We start from the raw sequence: 19258 nt of genomic DNA, 5'->3' as shown, positions 1-19258 counted from the left end.
CACTTCACTCGTGTCCAACCCTGTGCGACCCCATAGACGGCAACCCACCAGGCTCCCCCATCCCTGGGATTCTCCAGGCAAGAACACTGGAGTGGGTTGCCATTTCTTTCTCCAATGCATGAAAGTGAAAAGTGAAAGTGAAGTCGCTCAGTCGCGTCTGACTCTTAGCGACCCCATGGACTGCAGCCTACCAGGCTCCTCTGCCCATGGGATTTTCCAGGCAAGAGTACTGGAGTGGGGTGCCGTTGCCTTCTCTGACTCAAATGCTAGGCAGTTATAATTATAGTTCCCCTAAGTCCAGTTTCCCCAGGTAAACCAGGGTCCCCATCCAGTCCGCTCCAGGAAAGTCTACTTAGTAGTCACCAGGCCCTGCCCTCACACAGACAGTAAGTGTAAAAGGATAGCCAGTGATAGCAGACAGGAGACAAAGCCTTCCACGTGAGGACAGAGCTCACAACAAACAGAAGAAAAGGAAACTGGGGAAATACAGACAATGAATATGAAAAGAACGCTTTAAAATTAGTCTAATGTTAGCAGGGGTAAGACAACGGATCATAGCCATTAAACAACAGATTTTTTTTTTTTATTATTAAACAGAAGAAACAGAGGACACAAAATTTTTTCAAATTTGAGTCCAAGAATCAATATGAAAAGTTAAATAGTCTTGTTAGAAAATGAAGTTCAAAACTTACCAAAGTACCTAAATGAAAAGAAACGGGGCAGAGTGTGAGACAAAAGATAAACTGTTGAGAAAGTACAGTATCCTTTAAGTAGAACATTTACAAAATGAAAGCAAAAAAGAAAGAAAAGAAATTATCACAAATCAAATAATGAAATAACATTTCACTTAACTGAAAGAGATGTGTTTTAATACTGAAAAGGCCTATTGCATATCCAATACAAGGACTATAAAAAGGCTTGCTTTCCAAAGGCCGCTCCAGTATTGAAAAAATGATCCTAAGAAATTACTGGAAAAGAAATTGTATAAAAGATCAGGAATCAAAATATCATCGGACCTTTCAATTCCAACAGTTGAAGCTGAAAGATAATGAAATAATACCTTAAAAATTCTAATGGTAAATGTTTTACTGTCTAGAATTTTGTTGTTGCTTAGTTGATAAGTTGTGTCCGACTCTTTGCAACCCTGTGGACTGCACCATGCCAGGCTTCCCTGTCCTTCACCATCTCCTGGAGTTTGCTCAGACTCATGTCTGTTGAGTTGGTGAGGCCATCCAACCATCTCATCCTCTGTCACCCGCTTCTCCTCCAGGGTCTTTTGCAGTGAGTCAGCGCTTTGCATCAGGTGGCCAGAGTATTGGAGCTTTAGCATCAGTCCTTCCAATGAATATTCAGGGTTGATTTCCTCTAGGATTGACTGATTTGAACTCCTTGCAGTCCAAGGAACTCTCAAGAGTCTTCTCCAACACCACAGTTCGAAAGCATTAATTCTTCAGTGCTCAGCCTTCTTTATGGTGCAACTCTCAGATCTGTACATGACTACCAAACCACCAGTCATATTAAGACTGGACATGCCAGGACATAAAACTCCTAACACCTTAAGTACTTCTTAGGCAGTTGCTGAATGAGGATAGGGGTCCATCAAAATGAATGAGTAGACTAAGAATGAGGAAGGTAATGAGATCTGGGAAGCATGGAACTCATCCCAAGAGAGGAGAGAAGGAACTGTCAGGATAATGATGGTGATGATACGTTTCTGAAGGTGCCCCAGCAGTATCCCTAGAGATCAGCAGGGCTGGAATGGAGTGTGAAGATGAAGAGCTCTAGGAGGGAGGTGTCCAGGAAAGAGAAGTGGAATCGATAGGGCACGTGTGGCTTTTGACCATGTGAGAAACAGATATGAGAAGAAGGGGGTTTTTGTTTGTTTTTGTTTTTTGGGGGATGGTATGATTTATTTTTTTCTTGTTGAGTTTCGAAAGAATTAGGGGTAGGTATATAGAAACTAAGCAAATGAAAAAAAGGCCATTATTAACTCCAAGAAAAACAAAGTAAGCAATTGAGCAAATATAGCTATAGTAAAGTAAATCCTGATGTATAAGTGTGATATAACTATGAAACACACATAAACACATATACATCTATACATGCATGTTTACATAATATAGAGCAAGGGAAGGGGAGCACACTTTCTGGAAGCATGCTTATTTCTCATCTTCCAAAGCAGAACTCCAACAGAGAATATCTAACGTTGATAAATCAAGAAATAGCGCGTAAGTCTGTTAATTTAGGAACATGGAGATTCTGGAGGAAGTAGTGCTATGAAATGAAAGTGATTGCTCTTAGGAGTAAAGAAGATGATGTGAAGACTATTGTTTGGTTTTTGTTTTTACCTTAAATGCCTGAAGTTCTGTTTGCCTATAACTAGTATGTGTATTACTTTGATTAAAATGTATGTGAAAAAATACTAAATAAATAGTATAGTAGTATCTTAGTACCACAGCTTTTCCTTCTTACAGATGGTAAAATCACTTCATGGTTTTTGCTGTACCACTTGTTTTCCTGTATCTTTAAGCCTCTATTAAAGGCTTAGATACATAAAGTTAAATAAGGTGCAGTCCCTGGCTTGAGATACTTGTAGCTTAGGGGGTGTTGTATCAGAAAACTTAAAAAAAAAAGGCAGGATGTTCTTTGGGGACAAAGGATACAGGGGGAGTGTTGGGGACTGTAAGAGGAAGAGTAGGTGCTCGTAGCTCCCAGGAATGGGAAATACCTGGGCCTTGTGGAAAGAACAAAGGTTAGAGAGGCTGGTGTGAGCGTGAGGAGGAATCCTGAGCACAGCAGAGGAATATCTCTTAAGATGCTGAGCAGCAAATCCGTTTGCAGATGTTAAAAGAGACGTTACAGAGCCCCGCAATATGACCGTTCTCTGGTTTACCCACCATTTTTTCTTTTCCTGAAAGGGTTCTACCAGTTTCCATTGTTTCTAGCAACACAAGGAGATCTCTTAACTGTAGCTCCAATAACAGTGGGAGGATGCACAGTCGTAGAATTTTTCCTAATAAGTATAAAATGATGCAGTGTTGTTTTGATTTCTGTGTCTTTTGTTGCTTATTATAACCTATGAGTATTATAAAACTAGTTAGGCTCTTTTCATGTAACTGTGCTCTGTTAAGAGATTTTTTTGTTTTACTCCAACATATTCTTTCTTTTAAGCCTGCTTTTATGATAGTTTTGTCCAAAAAATCCTTCAAAATCAGTTGTTTTGTCAAAAAACTTCAAACTGTCAGTCCTTCAATTTTTTTTTATTATTATTATTGCTAACAGAGCTGGTATTAGAAAGGTGAATGCAGAGTGAAATCATAATTTCATTAAAGTAGAGGATCCCTCTCTTGATTTTTAATCATCCATAAATTACCTGCAGTCCTCTCAAGGGATACTGTTAAAAAAAAAAAAAGGAGGGGTAACATGTCAGGGGATGGGGTAGAGTGTGGACAACTTCCTGGAAGAGATGATACCCAAATGCAACCTTGATGGAGGAGAAAGAGTTAAACAGGACACAGAGGGACGGGTAAGCCCAAGAAAAGAAAGAAAAAGAATTGTGTCCAGTTGTGTTTCAGCAGAAGTTGCCACTTGGTTACTCCTGAAGGCATTCAAGGTGTGTTCAAATACTTGCAACTGGTTCTCTCACCCTTTTACTGGAGCTGCAGGTTCAGAGTGTAGAGAGGCTGTACTGTTAACCAGGAAGTTCCAACATGCATTTGGAAATTTTTCCTTTTGCCTTGAGAGCAGAGGGAAGTTATTGTGAGGTTTTGAGCAAGAGAGTGTGTTGGGCTTGCCTGCATGCACTTTAGAAACAGTCCTGCATAGGCAAAGTGATCACATTTTAAAGTGTGATAACACAGACATCCAGGACTACATTTTCAGATTAAATTTATCGTGTCGAGCTAGGGGATTATATTTCACTTTGCCACAAAAATGAAAAAGGGTGGCCAAGAAACAAAAAAAGACTTCTGCCACAAGGTTTTATCTTTGAACATTTGGTCAGTTTGCATTTTACTGAGCTTTTTTTTTTTTCCCTAAGTTTGTCAATGAATGTTTAAGTGATAAAGTTAATAGGTTTGTGAGTAAACTCTCATTTAGAAATCAGGGGTTTTTAAGTTTGGAGGCAGAAGTAAAAATAATTTTATTTGAATGTTTTATATATAAAGTGTGTTTAGATTTGTGTATGTACATAATTGCTAAAACATTACTAAAATTTTTACATAATTAGTAAAAAAAAATCTACATAGTTAAAATAAAACTTGGAGGATTGTGGTGTGCATTGAATTAAAGTTATTTCATTCGCTCTTGCCTTAATTTTTGTTGACTAGTTGCCAGAAACATTTGTATAGGGCTCCTATTTTCAGAACCAGGATAAGAACATAAAAGATTGAAAATGTGTCAGCTGTGAAGGGATTCATCCAGTACTTTATGTCAGATTGGCAAGGGAGGTCCTCTGCCTCTCCTGAACGTAAGTAGATTCTTTCGCTCTTATTTTTTGGCTCTGTTGTATTGAACAAGTACTGGAGTAAGTCTCCTCGGTTGTGAGCTGTTCCCTGGGCTACTTCCCTTCTCCCCCTCTTCTTGTTCAATGCTTGTCTTATATGTGTGTGCACCCAGCCCCCCACGGAGTCTGGAAGAATTCATTAACTTTTAGGAGTGGCTGCCTTTGGGGTTGGGATTGGGATGACTTGAAGGAAGACATATTTTTCACTTTTTCAGCATCATTAATTTTTTTTAAACAATAAGCATATTCATTTATTTAAAAAACAACTTTGAAAAGAGGGGGCAGCAAAAAGGAGACTTCTGTATGGGAGAAGAATTGAGGGTAAAACAGAAAAATTGGTTTGACCATCATTAATTTGATGACAGACTTTATAATCTCTGGTTTCTGTTGTCTTTCCCACGTCTGCTCTGTTAACCACCGTCCTTCTGCTTTCCTGTGGATTAATTTACTTGCTACGATTATTAATAGCAAATTCGATTGTGCATCAGTATTTCATGTGATTGTGCCTTATCTCATTCTAACTGATTCACTTCTTTTAAGAGATTTGCTATTTTTGTGGTCATTTTTCATGCACTTTAATGAGGAGTGGATTGAAAGGAGGAAGGTCAAACCGCTGTTATTTTTCATTCACTACTGTTGTGAAGATTAATCTTAAGAGAGAATGATGAAGCTGAAATATTTATTAAATTTCAGTGGTGGGAGGTGGTTTTTTTTTTTGTCTTCCTCAACACAGTATATATGAAATAACCATAATTACGTTTTAGATTACAATATAAATTCTGTTAATGTACCAGCTAATTTCTAGTTCATCTTAGCTGGGAGCATGTGGCTTTTGTTGCAGAAAATTCCATTTCAAGGATACTGAGCTTAGGTGCTTTGGAGATAAGGATTGGATGGCTCTCTGTCCTCCAGAACCTAATATCCACTTGAGAAAAAGCCCAACCATGTGTAGAGTTAATTGCAGAAAGTAGTATTAACAGCAGGAGAGGCATTTTAATAAGGAGGGTGGATGCTTTGGTGGCAGGAGCAGGGCTTAGGGATCAGACCCAGCAGTGACCCAGTCTCTTCTGAACAGCCCTGGATGGTGGTGGATGACACCTGCCTGCAGAGGGATGTGGGGAGTAAGCCAGGTAGTTAGCGCACAGTAGCTGGCTCAGATGGATCCTCAGACTGTAGTTACAGCTGGTGGCAGGAGATTATTGCAAAAGCAAGTTCTGGAAGGACAGCCCGGTATAGCAACCAGGGCAGGAGTCAGGGCACGAGGAGACCTGACTCCACACGTGGGCTCTGCCTGTTTCATCTGGTGTACTTAACAGTTTCTGGCCCTGAGACGCCTTGGGTGGAAAATGAAAGGATCAGACAAGCTATTCATCCTCATAACTCACAATTCTAGATGCTGAATGTAAGGTCAAGAGGGACACCCTCGCTTCAGCTTCAGCCGTTGTGGAGCTTTATAAAAAGGTGCTGGTTTGTGGAGGGCAGACCCGTTCCTGCTCTTAGAAGGACACCGGGAGTGGATGCCACCTAATTCTGAGCTCCAGGCCCACTTCAGACGGCAACGGGGCTGCAGTTGAGGGACCTCTGAAGGCGCGCAGAAGGCAAGCGACCTGACCACTGCAGCAGTTTTTCCCCACTGGGCGTAGAGATTTGTATCTGGATTGGGCTTCAGAAGTAATACTCAGGCTATAAATGGAGGCTTTTTTTCTTTTATAATGTGTGTTCAAAGTAGTTTTTCCGCTGTAATTCCTCTAACTGCCAGCTCAGTATTTATTAGAGAGAGAGCCCTCCACGCTTTTATGTCAGTGCGTTTTCCCTCCTGAAAGGGAGATGTTCGCCTCCCGGGGGGCTTATGAGGACTCAGGGGATGCGCACAGGTCACGGAGTGGTCAGGATGGCAGAGTCCCGTGCTCTCTGAGCACCGTGGGGAGAGAGTTTATCCTCAGAAGTAAGTGTAGAGTGAAGCAGACGAATAACCCACCAGCAACTATATTTAAGGAAACATTTAAGGCAGGGTGGAGTGATTTTGTGTTTTAATTTTTTCCTTTTAAGCTCTCTGTCCTTGGGTGTAAGTGAAACATGGTTACTGTGATTAACAGTGATTAGGGTATTAGGGTTGTGCTTAAAAGGAACTTTCTGTTTACCCGTTGTTCTTAGTGGTAAAGAATCTGCCTGCCAGTGCAGGAGATGTAAGAGATGTGGGTTCGATCCCTGTGTTGGGAGGATTCCCCTGGAGTAGGAAATGGCAATCCATTCCAGTATGCTTGCTTGGAAAATTCCATGGACAGAGGCGACTGCAGGGCTGTGGTCCACGGGTCACAAAGAGTCGGACACGACTGAGCACACACACAGACCATTGCTCTTACTGATGTGACTTTCTCTGCTTTTTCTGTGTCTCAAGTGCACTTTCTTAAATTCTTTTTGGATTTTAAATACTCAAGTGAGAAAACCTTGATGTCTTTGACAAAGCCAGTTGTGACATTCTGTCTTACTGAACCCTCTAGTCCTCTTCCAGTTAGATTATAGGGATTTGAGGGTGGAAATGTTCCCTCTTTGCTTTCTCTTTTGATCGTGACTGCCTTATGTTGAACACCAATAGCTGGTGCTCCCATAGCCCATGTGCGCAGCCTGAAAAGCTGTCCTTACTGATGCAGATTCCCAGCTGCGGTTCGTCATATGTGAATCAGAGGCAATTTTCACAGCTTATCTAGTTTAAATCTGACTTAATGCAGTTTAGACCGTCTCTTTCCCTCCTGCCTTCAGAGAAAGTCAATACTACTAGATTCTTCCTTTCCGGGTTAAATATAGTTTCCACGAGCCATCGATACCTCAGGGCAATATGATAATACTCTCCAGAGTGTTGGTCTGCAGCCCGAACGGTGACCTTCTTCCAGTTTCGCCTGAATATCTGCAGGAGGAGGGTTGTAAGGTCAAAAGCTGAGAAGCATGGAGTAGGGAAAGGCTGCCCACTTCAGTATTCTGGCCTGGAGAATTCCATGGGCTGTATAGTCCATGGGGTTGCAAAGAGTCAGACACGACTGAGCAACTTTCACTCACTCATGTGTACGTGGGAAAGTAGATGTATTCCAGGGAAGGGCAACGAGTGATGACGACTCAGTCTGTGCTGTTTAGGCAGCCTCCCCGATTACCCAGGTCACTGCAACCTTGTGAAAGGGTGCAATGGACACTCTTAGGTAGGAGGGGGCTTTTGTGTCAATACTAAATATAAAGAAAGCAACGTTAAATACACACAAAAATGAGGAATGCAAGAAACTGTATTAATCATCTGTATGGAGTAATTATTCAAATCCTGTAAATACTGCTTAATCTTATAATCTTCAGTACTTTCTATTTTATGTAGCCCTCCTTTGATTCCATTTTAATCAGAGGATTTAGCACAAGATCATCTTATTGGAAGGACTTGACATCTGTTGCATTTTGACTTGTTTGGTGATTTGAATGGTTTGAGGTTTTACATGGTTCTGTAGTTAATAATTAGTATTCAAGTGTGTGTTCATCATACAACATTCTCAGATAATTTATTGTTTTTAGTAACAGAATGAGTTGCTTTTTTTCTCCTAAACTTTTTCTTGTTATAAAAGTTATGCATGCTCATTTTAGAAAATAAATAATATAGTTAAATACTTAAAAAAGGAATTATTTATAATCTGTCTACAGACAAATATTGTTAACTCCCTTGGTGAATTTCCTTTGGCTTGTTTATATACCTATATGACTAAAAAAATAACTAAATTTATAGTGTATAAGCCATTTTGTTTGTATCCTGAGTTCTTCTGAAACTGGGCCTGTTTGTCCTCAGTTACATTCAATAGAATGCACAATATAAAAATATTCTTAAAAAAATAAGTCCATGGCCAAATCAGTTAAGAAATATCTTAGTTTAATAGTTGTGTTGGTTTTTTTTAAATCTGTATATTTCACGGAGCCTTCATATACTAACATGTATTATCAAATCCTAACGCAGGTGGTGGTGTGTCCCTTCCTTACTTAATTATGGAACCCTTTCTTATGAATTAATAACTTGAAGGATTTGAAACACAGTTTAGGGAAAGTTGACAAGCCTTTCTTCCCGCATAGTAGACATTTACTGGTTGTCTCTCTGCGCCCTGTCCATTTCTCATATCCCCCTTCCCCAGACCCTATTTGGTAATTAGATGATCAGTACTAGATCACAGTTTGCAGGATTGATGAGTAACTTTCTAATGGATTTTAAATGAATATTAATGGACAAATTACTTTTTTAAAAACAGTCACCTCCTTCATGAATCTAGTCAGCTCTCTTAATACCCTGGGTGCCAGCCACAGAATCTGCATGCCCCTGATGAACTCTGATTTCTTTTCCTTGAAAGTATTCATTTCAGTTCAGTCTCTCAGTCGTGTCTGACTCTTTGTGACCCCATATACCGCAGCATGCCAGGCCTCCCTGTCCATCACCAGCTCCCGGAGTTTACCCAAACTCATGTCCATTGAGTTGGTGATGCCATCCAGCCATCTCATCCTCTGTCGTCCCCTTCTCCTCCCGCCCTCAAGTATTCATTTGCTGTACCTCAAATGCTATTTTTCCTCTAATAATTCTGGTTCATGGTTACCTTTCTATTTACTACGTTTTACCTTTTACCTCTTTACTTTAAGCTCCTCCTGATAAAGCTCCTCCTCTTGGCATTATATTAATTGCTTATTGCCTGAGTTTTCTCATATTCAAATATAAGATAAATGTTCACATTTATTTCTGTTCTCCTTTATTTTGCCAGCTGTTGAATCATTTTCTTACCCATCAGTAATTCTTACCATGTGTCTGGCTCCAAACCTTTTAAATTTTATTTAAAAAAAAAAATTTTTTTTTTTCAAATCCTTTCTATTTTATCACCCCTCTTCTGCCACCAAGCTTGCTGCCGAATTTTCATGTTGTTTCCTTCACCTGCAGCTACACAAAGCATGTTCAAGCCTTACTAGACCTTTGAAATGTAACCTTCTTCGTTTTTGTTTGGAGTGTAGTTGGGAGGCAAATGTTATTCTTTCTTTTGCTCCTTACTCTGTCAAAACAAGCACATTTTAACTTGGTTTCTCATCTCTGAACTCAAATGTAAATTCATCTGTTTATGTGTGTTTTGTGTCTATAACTTCGTTATTCACTTTGGTAATTTGAGGGCAAATTATTTGAGTCTACTTTGTCTCCATCAGTGCTGTCTTTTTTAGAGAGTGAACATTTGGAGAGCAGGAACTAGACTTATCAACTCATCTCTTCCCAATCCTTCCTGATTTTTGTTGAGGAGATAGAACGGAAATGAAAGAAGGGGGAAATTCCGATCTAAAAAGTTAAATGCTGATTCATAAAGCTTAAATTATCCAGGACGTTGCATGGGGATGTTTGTACGTGTTTAAAGGCTGATTTGAAAGAGTGAGACGTCCCTTCTATCAGAGATGTTAACTTTTATGTAATGTGACTGTAATTCAGGAAAGCCAAGAAGGGAGGTAAAGGAAATCATTGGCTTTATTTGGTTATCATAGCTAATCTAATATCCAAACACTGTGATGTAATATTTCTGTTTTAAAATTAAGTTTCCTGTTATATTCTAAAGAATATTTATGGATATTTTAAGTCTGTGTATATAGCTTAATAAACTGTTTACATTGACACTTTATAAATATTCACATTGTTTATCTGTGTAATCTCAGGGTATTTGTATAGTTATTCATCCTCAAAATTTCTTCTATTGCCTGGAATCATTGAGAGTTGGCCCTGTATCTGAGGCTGTGCCGGTTAAGGGACCTACCAACATCCCATTTTGAAATACGGAGGTAATTGCTGAAGAATGCTACATCTTTTCATGGGCTTTCCAGGTCGCTCAGTGGTAAAAAAAAAAATCTGCCTGCCAATGCAAGAGATGCAGGTTCCATCCCTGGGTCAGGAAGATCCACTGGAGGAGGAAATGACAACCCACTTCAGTATTCTTGCCTGGAAAATCCCATGGACAGGGAAGCTTGGCAGGCCCCAGTCTGTAGGGTCCCAAAGAGTTGGACACAAGCATGCACACTGCGTCTTTTTAGTGAGTGTACCGTGTCGTGCTGTAGGTTATTTCAGGGCAGGAACTGTAAGCTGTTGTTAGTTTTTTGTTTTCTTCCCTTCCCACATCTTCTTGTGTAACCTTTAAACTATTTTTATGCCCTTGGCACAAAGAAAGTTTCCCATGTTGTTCTTTTCCTTTGGTTCCTTCAATTATTTATTGTTCTCACTTCCTTATCACTCATTTATTTCTTGGAAAAATTTTATTTTTCTGCTTAATAATTCATGTTGAAAATGGATAAATAAGGAAGATATCAAATGAGCACTTGCATATATTTTATCTGTAATTTAAGGGAAAGGGTCATGAGGAGAGATTTGGAGGTAACTGCATGGAGATAATATATGCATAGAGATAATATATTTAAAGCAGTGGGTATCTATGACATCTCCAGACAGTACTGGCTACCATGCAGCTATCTCTCCCAAGCAGTTTCCTAACTGCTTCGTTCAGTTGCACAGGCAATTGATCGAGCCAAGTCAACACCCTGGTTTCCAGAGTAATAGTTTTACTCCAGTGCCCCCAGGCCTGCGATCTCATCCTAATGCACTGGGTGCTCAAATGCATCCTAATACTAACACCCTTTACAGCACCTTCAAAAACTCTGAAGACTAGTATAAGAAGTAAGCCAAGGGTACCACCCTGGAATCATTTGCTTTTAAATGGAGCCACCAGTGATCCTGAGGAGGGAGCCAAAAGAAAGAGGCACGGGAAATTAAGAATGTGTTCATCATGAAGGCCTAGAGAAGACAGAATTTCAGGAGGGAGAGAGAGGTCAAGAATATAAATGTCTCAGTGAGCCAGGATGACAGGACTGTTTTTACACCTGTAGCTTCCCTTGGAGGGAGGGGCTGTTTCCCCAAATATCTCTAGTGCCAAGTGTGTGGTCTATGCTCAGAAGTTAATTCAGAAAGACCGGGGGTGATTTACCGGAGAGCAGGAGGCACTTCCTTTGAAAAAATGGTCTTATCAGAAAACTGTGGCATGTTACGTGGTGATAGACCTTGAATGATGGAAAGAGTTTCAGTTAGTAGATAGCGTCATCTCCTTAGCTGATAGAGTTTCCAGGAGCTCACAGAACTAAACAACTAGCTAAATGGATCCACCATGGACTCAAGTACTACCTAGAGCTGTAAAATTAAACACATAACAAGGATATTTCTTAAATAGATTACTCTTTCAACAGATAGAGGTGACATGCTATAAATTAGCATGTCACTAATGTCTTCTACTTAATTCTATTGTTTGTTTTTTTTTACCATGTTTAGTGATGCTTAGGCAGGTTTGCTGATAACTAAGAGAATTGCTAATCATTGTTAGCATATGTTTGCTATTTCCATTAACCCGAAGGAATAGGTTTCAGGTATTATTGATGTGGTGTCATATTACACATGGATGGCATCATTATTTTCAATTAGTACTTGAATAAATACAAAGTGTATATATTCTGTAGATGCTGGTCTGTGTCTAAGGTTCCTATTGTGCCTGAAGGGCTTTGTTGCTATAAATAGGGATGGGAAAGAGAGGCAAAGAGAAGAGGAAAGAAGTCTCCGTGACAAGAAAACAAAGTCTGTTATTTACCTTAGTTGTCCCATCTTGAACCTCCTCAGATTTTTCAGGTCTTTAAGAGTGTGGGCACTCTCTCCCCTATGTGCCCATGTATATTTTGAAATTAAAAGATAACACTGAGTTATCATAATCAAGATGTAGCAGGAGTCTTGGCATTTTTTTTTTAATTACAAAGAAATATATCTCTGTAAGACTTTTTAAATAATTTTATTTATTTTTGGTTGTGCTGAGTCTTTGTTGATGTGAGGACTTTTCTCTGGTTGCGGCGAGTGGGGGCCACTCTCTAGTTTCGGTGTGTGGGCTTCTCGTTGCGTTGGCTTCTCCTGTTGTGGAGCCTAGGCTTTAAAGCACATGGGCTTCAGTAGTTGTAACACATGGGCTCAGTATTCACGGCTCCCAGGCTCTAGATCACAGGCTTATTCATTGTGGCACACAGGCTTAGTTGTTCCACGGCATGTAGGATCGTCTCAGACCAGGGATCGAACCTGTGTATCCTGCATTGGCAGGCGGATTCTTTACCACAGAGCCACCAGGGAAGCCCACTTGTGTAAGATTTTTTAAAACCTGTTAAAAAGACCCAGGCAGCATATGCGATGCTTCTGAACGGGAGTCCTGTACTAGTGACCGCCAAGGACAGGCATTTCCAAGTCAGTGTTATTTACTGTATTTTAGTGCTGACCTATAACTTCACAGATACTAAAAAAAGAGTCCTGCAGTCAACTCTATTCTAAGGGAAATGAAATGTGGCCCGAATGAGTCTTTACTCCAGGGGATTGGTGCACTGGCCTTTTAGAGAATGTCAGTTCTGGGAACGATAGGTGATTTATTTGGATTTCTGTGAGAGACTTTGAACACATCTGATTTTCATAAGAATCTATTGAGAATTATTTTGTATGTCAGTGTATTCTTTCTTTGAAAGCTGTTTCATTGAAATAAACAGCTTCTTTTTTCCCTAGTTACAAAATAGCTCATAAATTGTGGTTTGGGGTTGTCAAAAGACTTTTTTCTTTCTTTCTTTGAAATGGGCTAGTGTTTACTTTGCATTTTGGTTCAGTTGCCCAGTTTCCTTCCATTTTATAAGGAGCACTTCTTGAACCTTGGCTGTGGCCACATGGTCTCTTTCAGACGCAACAGTTAGCACATTATTCCACTTGAAGGTTTACCCTTCAAGAGGAGCCTGGACAGTTCCCAGATATACAGTCAAATTATAGCAATCTGATGGTAGAAGTATCTAGAGAGGTCCAAAGTCAGGTTTCATTGGGTAGCGGTGCGAAACCATTATCCCTTTCACAAAAGATGGTGAAGAGGAGCCAGAGGGAAAACAATTGGCGTTTTTGTGTGGGGCTGGTCTAAGCAGCCCGTGCGAGCCCAGCTGGAGCTCCTTTGGCCCTGTGTTCTGCAGGCGGCGTGCATTTTTGAAACACCCCTAAATGTTCCAGCCTTTAAATAGCAGCGAGTCTTCTAAAATGATGCTGCATAGCGCAGGAGAAATTAAAGCGGCTGCCTGGGAGGCAGGAAGCCGACTAGCGAGATGCTTAATTATCGTGGAAGTAAGTGCTTGTTGCTGGGGAGCGGAGCGCAGCGAGCCCGGGTCGGCCTGGGTGTCAGCCGTGATTTGTAGACAATGCGGCCCCGGCAGCGCAGTGCTGGATCAGCAGCGTCTTTGCAAACATGCATTTGGCAGGAATTTAAAGGCCACCTCTTGTGTCATTTGTGGAGCCTTGGAAAAGGGTCCTCTGCCTTTATTTTCAGGATGTACGCAGCCATGCAAGATTTTGTGCTCAGAATTTGTGCCTCTTGCCTCCTGATTGACGTGCTCCTGAGGAAGTTGGTTTTCTTTGCCCGTCACCTGGAAGGATGTTAGCAGTTCTCTGTCGTCGACTGGGGGATATGGAAAGGTCTGCCCACAGCAGCTTTTGGTTTCTGCTGTCTTCATAAATTAGCACCGGAGGGTGGGGTGGGTTGCAGTGCGTAAGGAAATGCAGGCATTTTGCTAATTAGTGAAACGTTTGTAGCTTTAAGGGTAGATGGAAGGAAAGAGAGCTCGGGAAGAGGTGGTGGAAAATGCTGGATGCTTTCTGAAATTCTGCTCTTTGGGGTAAGTAATAAACTAGAGGGAATTACAAAAGCATGCTAATGGGTAGAATGGCTTGGGGAAAACCGTGTTTATTTTCTCTCTGTTGTATTTGCTCTTGCCAACTCTGTTGAAAACTAAGTTTGAATTTTGAAATACAGAAGAGGTTAAAAAGTAAGTGTTGCGACATATTCAGTAACATAATTTTTCAATTTTTAGTCTTGTTAAAAAGCTGTATGTTGCTCTAATTATCGAACTCGGTCAGTTATGCCATAAACTTCTGGTCAGCACAGCGGTTCATGATAGTCTACATTGTTAGAGGTCACTGGAGTCTGTTCGTGGTCTGTACTTGGGCTAATGTCCTGGAACAAGATCCCTCACCACCTTCTAATGATATGAAACAGTTCAATTAAGCTGAAGTATTCATAGTCTTTTAAAATATATGTAATTTAAATGATGGATAGTATTAAATGCTTTCAAATCTGCTTTACTAAAAATATGGGTTGTAAACTGTGAGCCACAATCTGTTAGTGAATCTTTTATTTGGATGCGTCTGGTTTTGGCAATTGCATATTTATTTTTAGATGTATTTATTAAATGCTAATCCAAAGTGTCCTTCTCTCTTTTAGAGAAAGCATGGGATTATGGCAGTCACAGAGTCCCAGTGATACAAGTTCCATTCAGTTCTTTCTGAAAGAAAGCCATCTATCAAAGTAAAGCAAAGGAACTCTTGTGGATTATAATGCTCTAAAGATCTGGATTTTCAGAGATTTGAAAATAAGGAGTTATTTTAACCTTTTAAATGAAAAAGATTAAGATCTCGTGCAACTGCTGTATTTTCTGGAAGCCATTCTCCAAAAGGGAAGTGCACATTTAAAACTTAGGTATGATGGTCCTTTCTGTGGGGATTTAAGTCAAATTGCTTTTGCATCATGACCAGCCTGAAACGGTCTCAGACAGAGAGGCCGGTTGCCACTGAAAGGGCGTCCGTTGTGGGCGCAGATGGCACTCCCAAAGTCCACACAGACGACTTCTACATGCGACGTTTCAGGTCCCAGAATGGCAGCTTAGGGTCATCTGTCATGGCTCCTGTAGGGCCCCCCCGAAGCGAAGGTTCTCACCATATAACTTCGACCCCCGGAGTCCCAAAGATGGGAGTTCGGGCAAGGATTGCGGATTGGCCCCCCAGAAAGGAAAACGTAAAAGAATCTAGCCGTTCAAGCCAGGAAATAGAAACCTCAAGTTGCCTTGAGAGCATGTCCTCCAAAAGCAGTCCTGTGAGTCAGGGAAGTTCTGTAAGCCTCAATTCCAGTGACTCAGCCATGTTAAAAAGCATACAGAACACGCTGAAGAGCAAGACGCGGCCGTCGGAGAACATGGACTCCAGATTTCTCATGCCCGAAGCCTACCCCAGCTCCCCCAGGAAGGCTCTGCGCCGGATACGGCAGCGCAGCAACAGCGACATCACCATAAGTGAGCTTGACGTGGATAGCTTTGATGAATGTATCTCGCCCACCTACAAGACGGGGCCGTCGCTGCACAGGGAATACGGTAGCACGTCCTCAATTGATAAGCAGGGAACGTCCGGAGAAAGCTTCTTTGACTTGTTAAAGGGCTACAAAGACGACAAGTCTGATCGAGGTCCCACTCCGACCAAGCTCAGTGACTTTCTCATCGCCGGTGGGGGCAAAGGTTCTGGTTTCTCCTTGGATGTTATAGACGGGCCCATCTCACAGAGAGAGAACCTCAGGCTCTTTAAGGAAAGGGAAAAACCACTCAAGCGGCGCTCCAAGTCGGAAACCGGAGACTCGTCCATTTTTCGTAAATTACGTAATGCCAAAGGTGAGGAACTTGGGAAGTCGTCGGATCTTGAAGATAACCGATCGGAAGACTCTGTCAGGCCCTGGACATGCCCGAAGTGCTTTGCCCACTATGATGTCCAGAGTATCTTATTTGACTTGAACGAGGCGATTATGAACAGGCACAATGTAATTAAGAGGAGAAACACCACCACAGGGGCTTCGGCAGCTGCGGTGGCATCCTTGGTCTCGGGGCCTTTGTCCCACTCAGCCAGCTTCAGCTCCCCAATGGGCAGCACAGAAGACCTGAATTCCAAGGGAAGCCTCAGCATGGACCAGGGAGATGATAAAAGCAATGAGCTGGTGATGAGCTGTCCCTATTTTCGGAATGAGATTGGTGGAGAAGGGGAAAGGAAGATCAGCCTGTCCAAATCAAATTCTGGTTCCTTTAGTGGATGTGAAAGTGCCTCCTTTGAGTCTACACTCAGCTCCCATTGTACAAACGCAGGCGTGGCAGTACTTGAAGTGCCCAAGGAAAACTTGGTGTTACACCTGGATCGGGTGAAAAGATACATCGTAGAACACGTGGATCTCGGCGCCTATTATTACAGGAAGTTCTTCTATCAGAAGGGTGAGTAGAGATCTTTAATTTTCTTTTGCCATACTTTCTGAAAAGAACTACTGTCTCTCAGGTTTCATAAGGCAGTGTGATGTAAGATTTGCGTGAATGCCTTCTCTTGATGGCGAAAGAGTTAGCTGTTTGCTGCAGTGTATTTTCGTTTGCATTTTGTGAGTTACTTTCTCCTTTTAGATATGTTAAATATCTTGTATACAGAATATTAATTTTTTTAAGTAAAAAACCTTTGATTCAGTGGATGAAATTGTAATGTTTACGTAGAAGACTTGCTATGTCACCTTTAGAGATAAATGTCATATGAAGTTAAAAATATTTTAGATACAGCTTTTAAAGGGTTTCAAAAGCAATCTTAATGCTGGTTTTTTGTTTAGTACTTTTACAGTTGGTACAGGGTCATTTCTTTTCTCCCTCAATGTTCTCATTACTAAATGACAATTATAATACATTCCCATTCATTTCACAGGCATTTTAGTGAGAATTTTATTATTTGACAAAAATCTAAGAGTTGGGAATCAAATCTTGGTCTCCTAGATTTGAGTATAAAAGGCACTGGAGTGAGAGGTACCATTAACATGTTGATGACTTCTTTTTCTGCTTTGGGGGAAAATATATATCTGTATTGGAGAAGGCAGTAGCACCCCACTCCAGTACTCTTGCCCGGAAAATCCCATGGATGGAGGAGCCGGGAAGGCTGGAGTCCATGGGGTCGCTGAGGATCAGACACGACTGAGCGACTTCCCTTTCACTTTTCACTTTCATGCTTTGGAGAAGGAAATGGCAACCCACTCCAGGGTTCTTGCCTGGAGAATCCCAGGGACAGGGGAGCCTGGTGGGCTGCCATCTATGGGGTCGCACAGAGTCGGACACGACTGAAGCGACTTAGCAGCAGCAGCATATATCTATATTGTTGGATTGATCTGTATATACACAGTTTTATCTCATGCTTTTAAGAAAACTCGGTGAATTCACTGACAGATAGTTTAAATGAACTCTTAGGAGCTTTCTAATAGTGTTTTTGAGCAGCATTATTAATTGAAGAATGAGTTTGTCATGCAAGAACCTGAGCTAGAAGACAAGATACTCACCAAGGAAGAATGTACACCCATGGTCCACAAGCTAGCTCAGTAATCTCTGCGTTGAGACCAAGTGAGAGGCCCCCTGTATACAAGCTACTAGAGTGATCTTTCAATTTCCCGCCTACTGTTTGGGGGTTTGGGGTCCTTTTGAGATTTATTCTTCCAAAGGAAGTTTGATTTCTAGTACTTCATTCTAGTGCTCTAGTTGTATGACATTGCTTACTTTAAAATCAAATTTATTGTAAGATTATTGTATGATTGGCTATATTCACAATGGTTTATTGACCAAAGGAGCCTTGTCTCAGTGCTTGGTATCCATGTCTCTTAAACATCTATGGCAAAGGTCCTGAAACTAATATGATAATGAAAATCCTGACTTCATTGATCACCCATCTTGATGTTCTCATAAAACTTTGTGGAGTTCAGATTTTAGAAATCACTTCTTTCTTATTCTGTCCTTAAGGCTACAGAGTATTTTGACCTTGCCAAGATTGCCAAATACCATCTTGGTATTTGGGGCCAGATAATTCTTTGTTTGTTATATCCTATAGTCTTACACATTCTGGGATATAAGATGTTTAGCAGTGTCCCTGGCCTACATCCCAGATGCTGATAGGTACCCTGACTTGTGATGACCTAAAAGGTCTCCATTTGGATATTGCCAAATGTCCTCTAGAAAATTGCCCCTTGCTGAAAATCCCTGTTTTACTGAGCCTGGAGAAGTTTTCCACAGGTGTTTGTGAGCTGTCTGTAGAGGAGGCCATCTTCCTAAAGAACTGACATTCCAACACAGGAGAGAACATGTTACTTATAATCTTACATATGTATTCATAGTAGTTGGCTCTTTTCCCTAGTTCAGTTCAGTTCAGTCACTCAGTTGTGTCCGACTCTTTGCAACCCCATGAACGCCAGGCCTCCCTGTCCATCACCAACTGCTGGAGCCTAACCAAACCCATGTCCGTTGAGTCGGTGATGCCATCCAACCATCTCATCTTCTGTTGTCCCCTTCTCCTCCTGCCCTCAATCTTTCCCAGCATCAGGGTTTTTTCAAATGAGTTGGCTCTTTGCATCAGGTGGCCAAAGTATTGGAGTTTCAGCTTCAACATCAGTCCTTCCAGTGAACACCCAGGACTGATCTGCTTTAGGATGGATGGGTTAGATCTCCTTGCAGTCCAAGGGACCCTCAAGAGTCTTCAACACCACAGTTCAAAAGCATCAGTTCTTCAGCGCTCAGCTTTCTTTATAGTCCAGCTCTCACATCCATACATGACTACTGGAAAAACCATAGTCTTGACTAGACAGACCTTTGTTGGCAAAGTAATGTCTCTGCTTTTTAATATGCTCTCTAGGTTGGTCATAACTTTCCTTCCAAGGAGTAAGTGTCTTTTAATTTCTTGGCTGCAGTCAGCATCTGCAGTGATTTTGGAGCTGAGAAAAATGAAGTCTGACACTGTTCCCACTGTTTCCCCCTCTATTTCCCATGAAGAGGTGGGACCAGATGCCATGATCTTAGTTTTCT

General features: G+C 41.2%; 1 protein-coding gene across 10 annotated transcripts in view; it reads left to right on the top strand.

Moving 5' to 3' along the window:
- Positions 1-19258, top strand: part of SIPA1L1 (signal induced proliferation associated 1 like 1) — a 510536-nt gene that overhangs the window by 355680 nt on the left and 135598 nt on the right. For 9 of the 10 annotated variants that reach the window (XM_044924786.2, XM_044924785.2, XM_044924792.2 and 6 more), the window contains one exon: positions 14857-16657. In XM_044924786.2, coding sequence (XP_044780721.2) covers positions 15160-16657 — 1498 coding nt within the window. In that variant the 5' untranslated portion in view covers positions 14857-15159. Of the gene's footprint in view, positions 1-14103; positions 14252-14856; positions 16658-19258 lie in introns of those variants that run through there. The other variant, XM_044924789.2, reaches the window with a different exon arrangement.

The sequence above is a fragment of the Bubalus bubalis genome, chromosome 11 (assembly GCF_019923935.1).
Source record: "Bubalus bubalis isolate 160015118507 breed Murrah chromosome 11, NDDB_SH_1, whole genome shotgun sequence".
Classification (NCBI taxonomy): Eukaryota; Metazoa; Chordata; class Mammalia; order Artiodactyla; family Bovidae; genus Bubalus; species Bubalus bubalis.
Note: the sequence above shows the minus strand (reverse complement) of the source record. Positions and strands in the feature narration are given on the sequence as shown.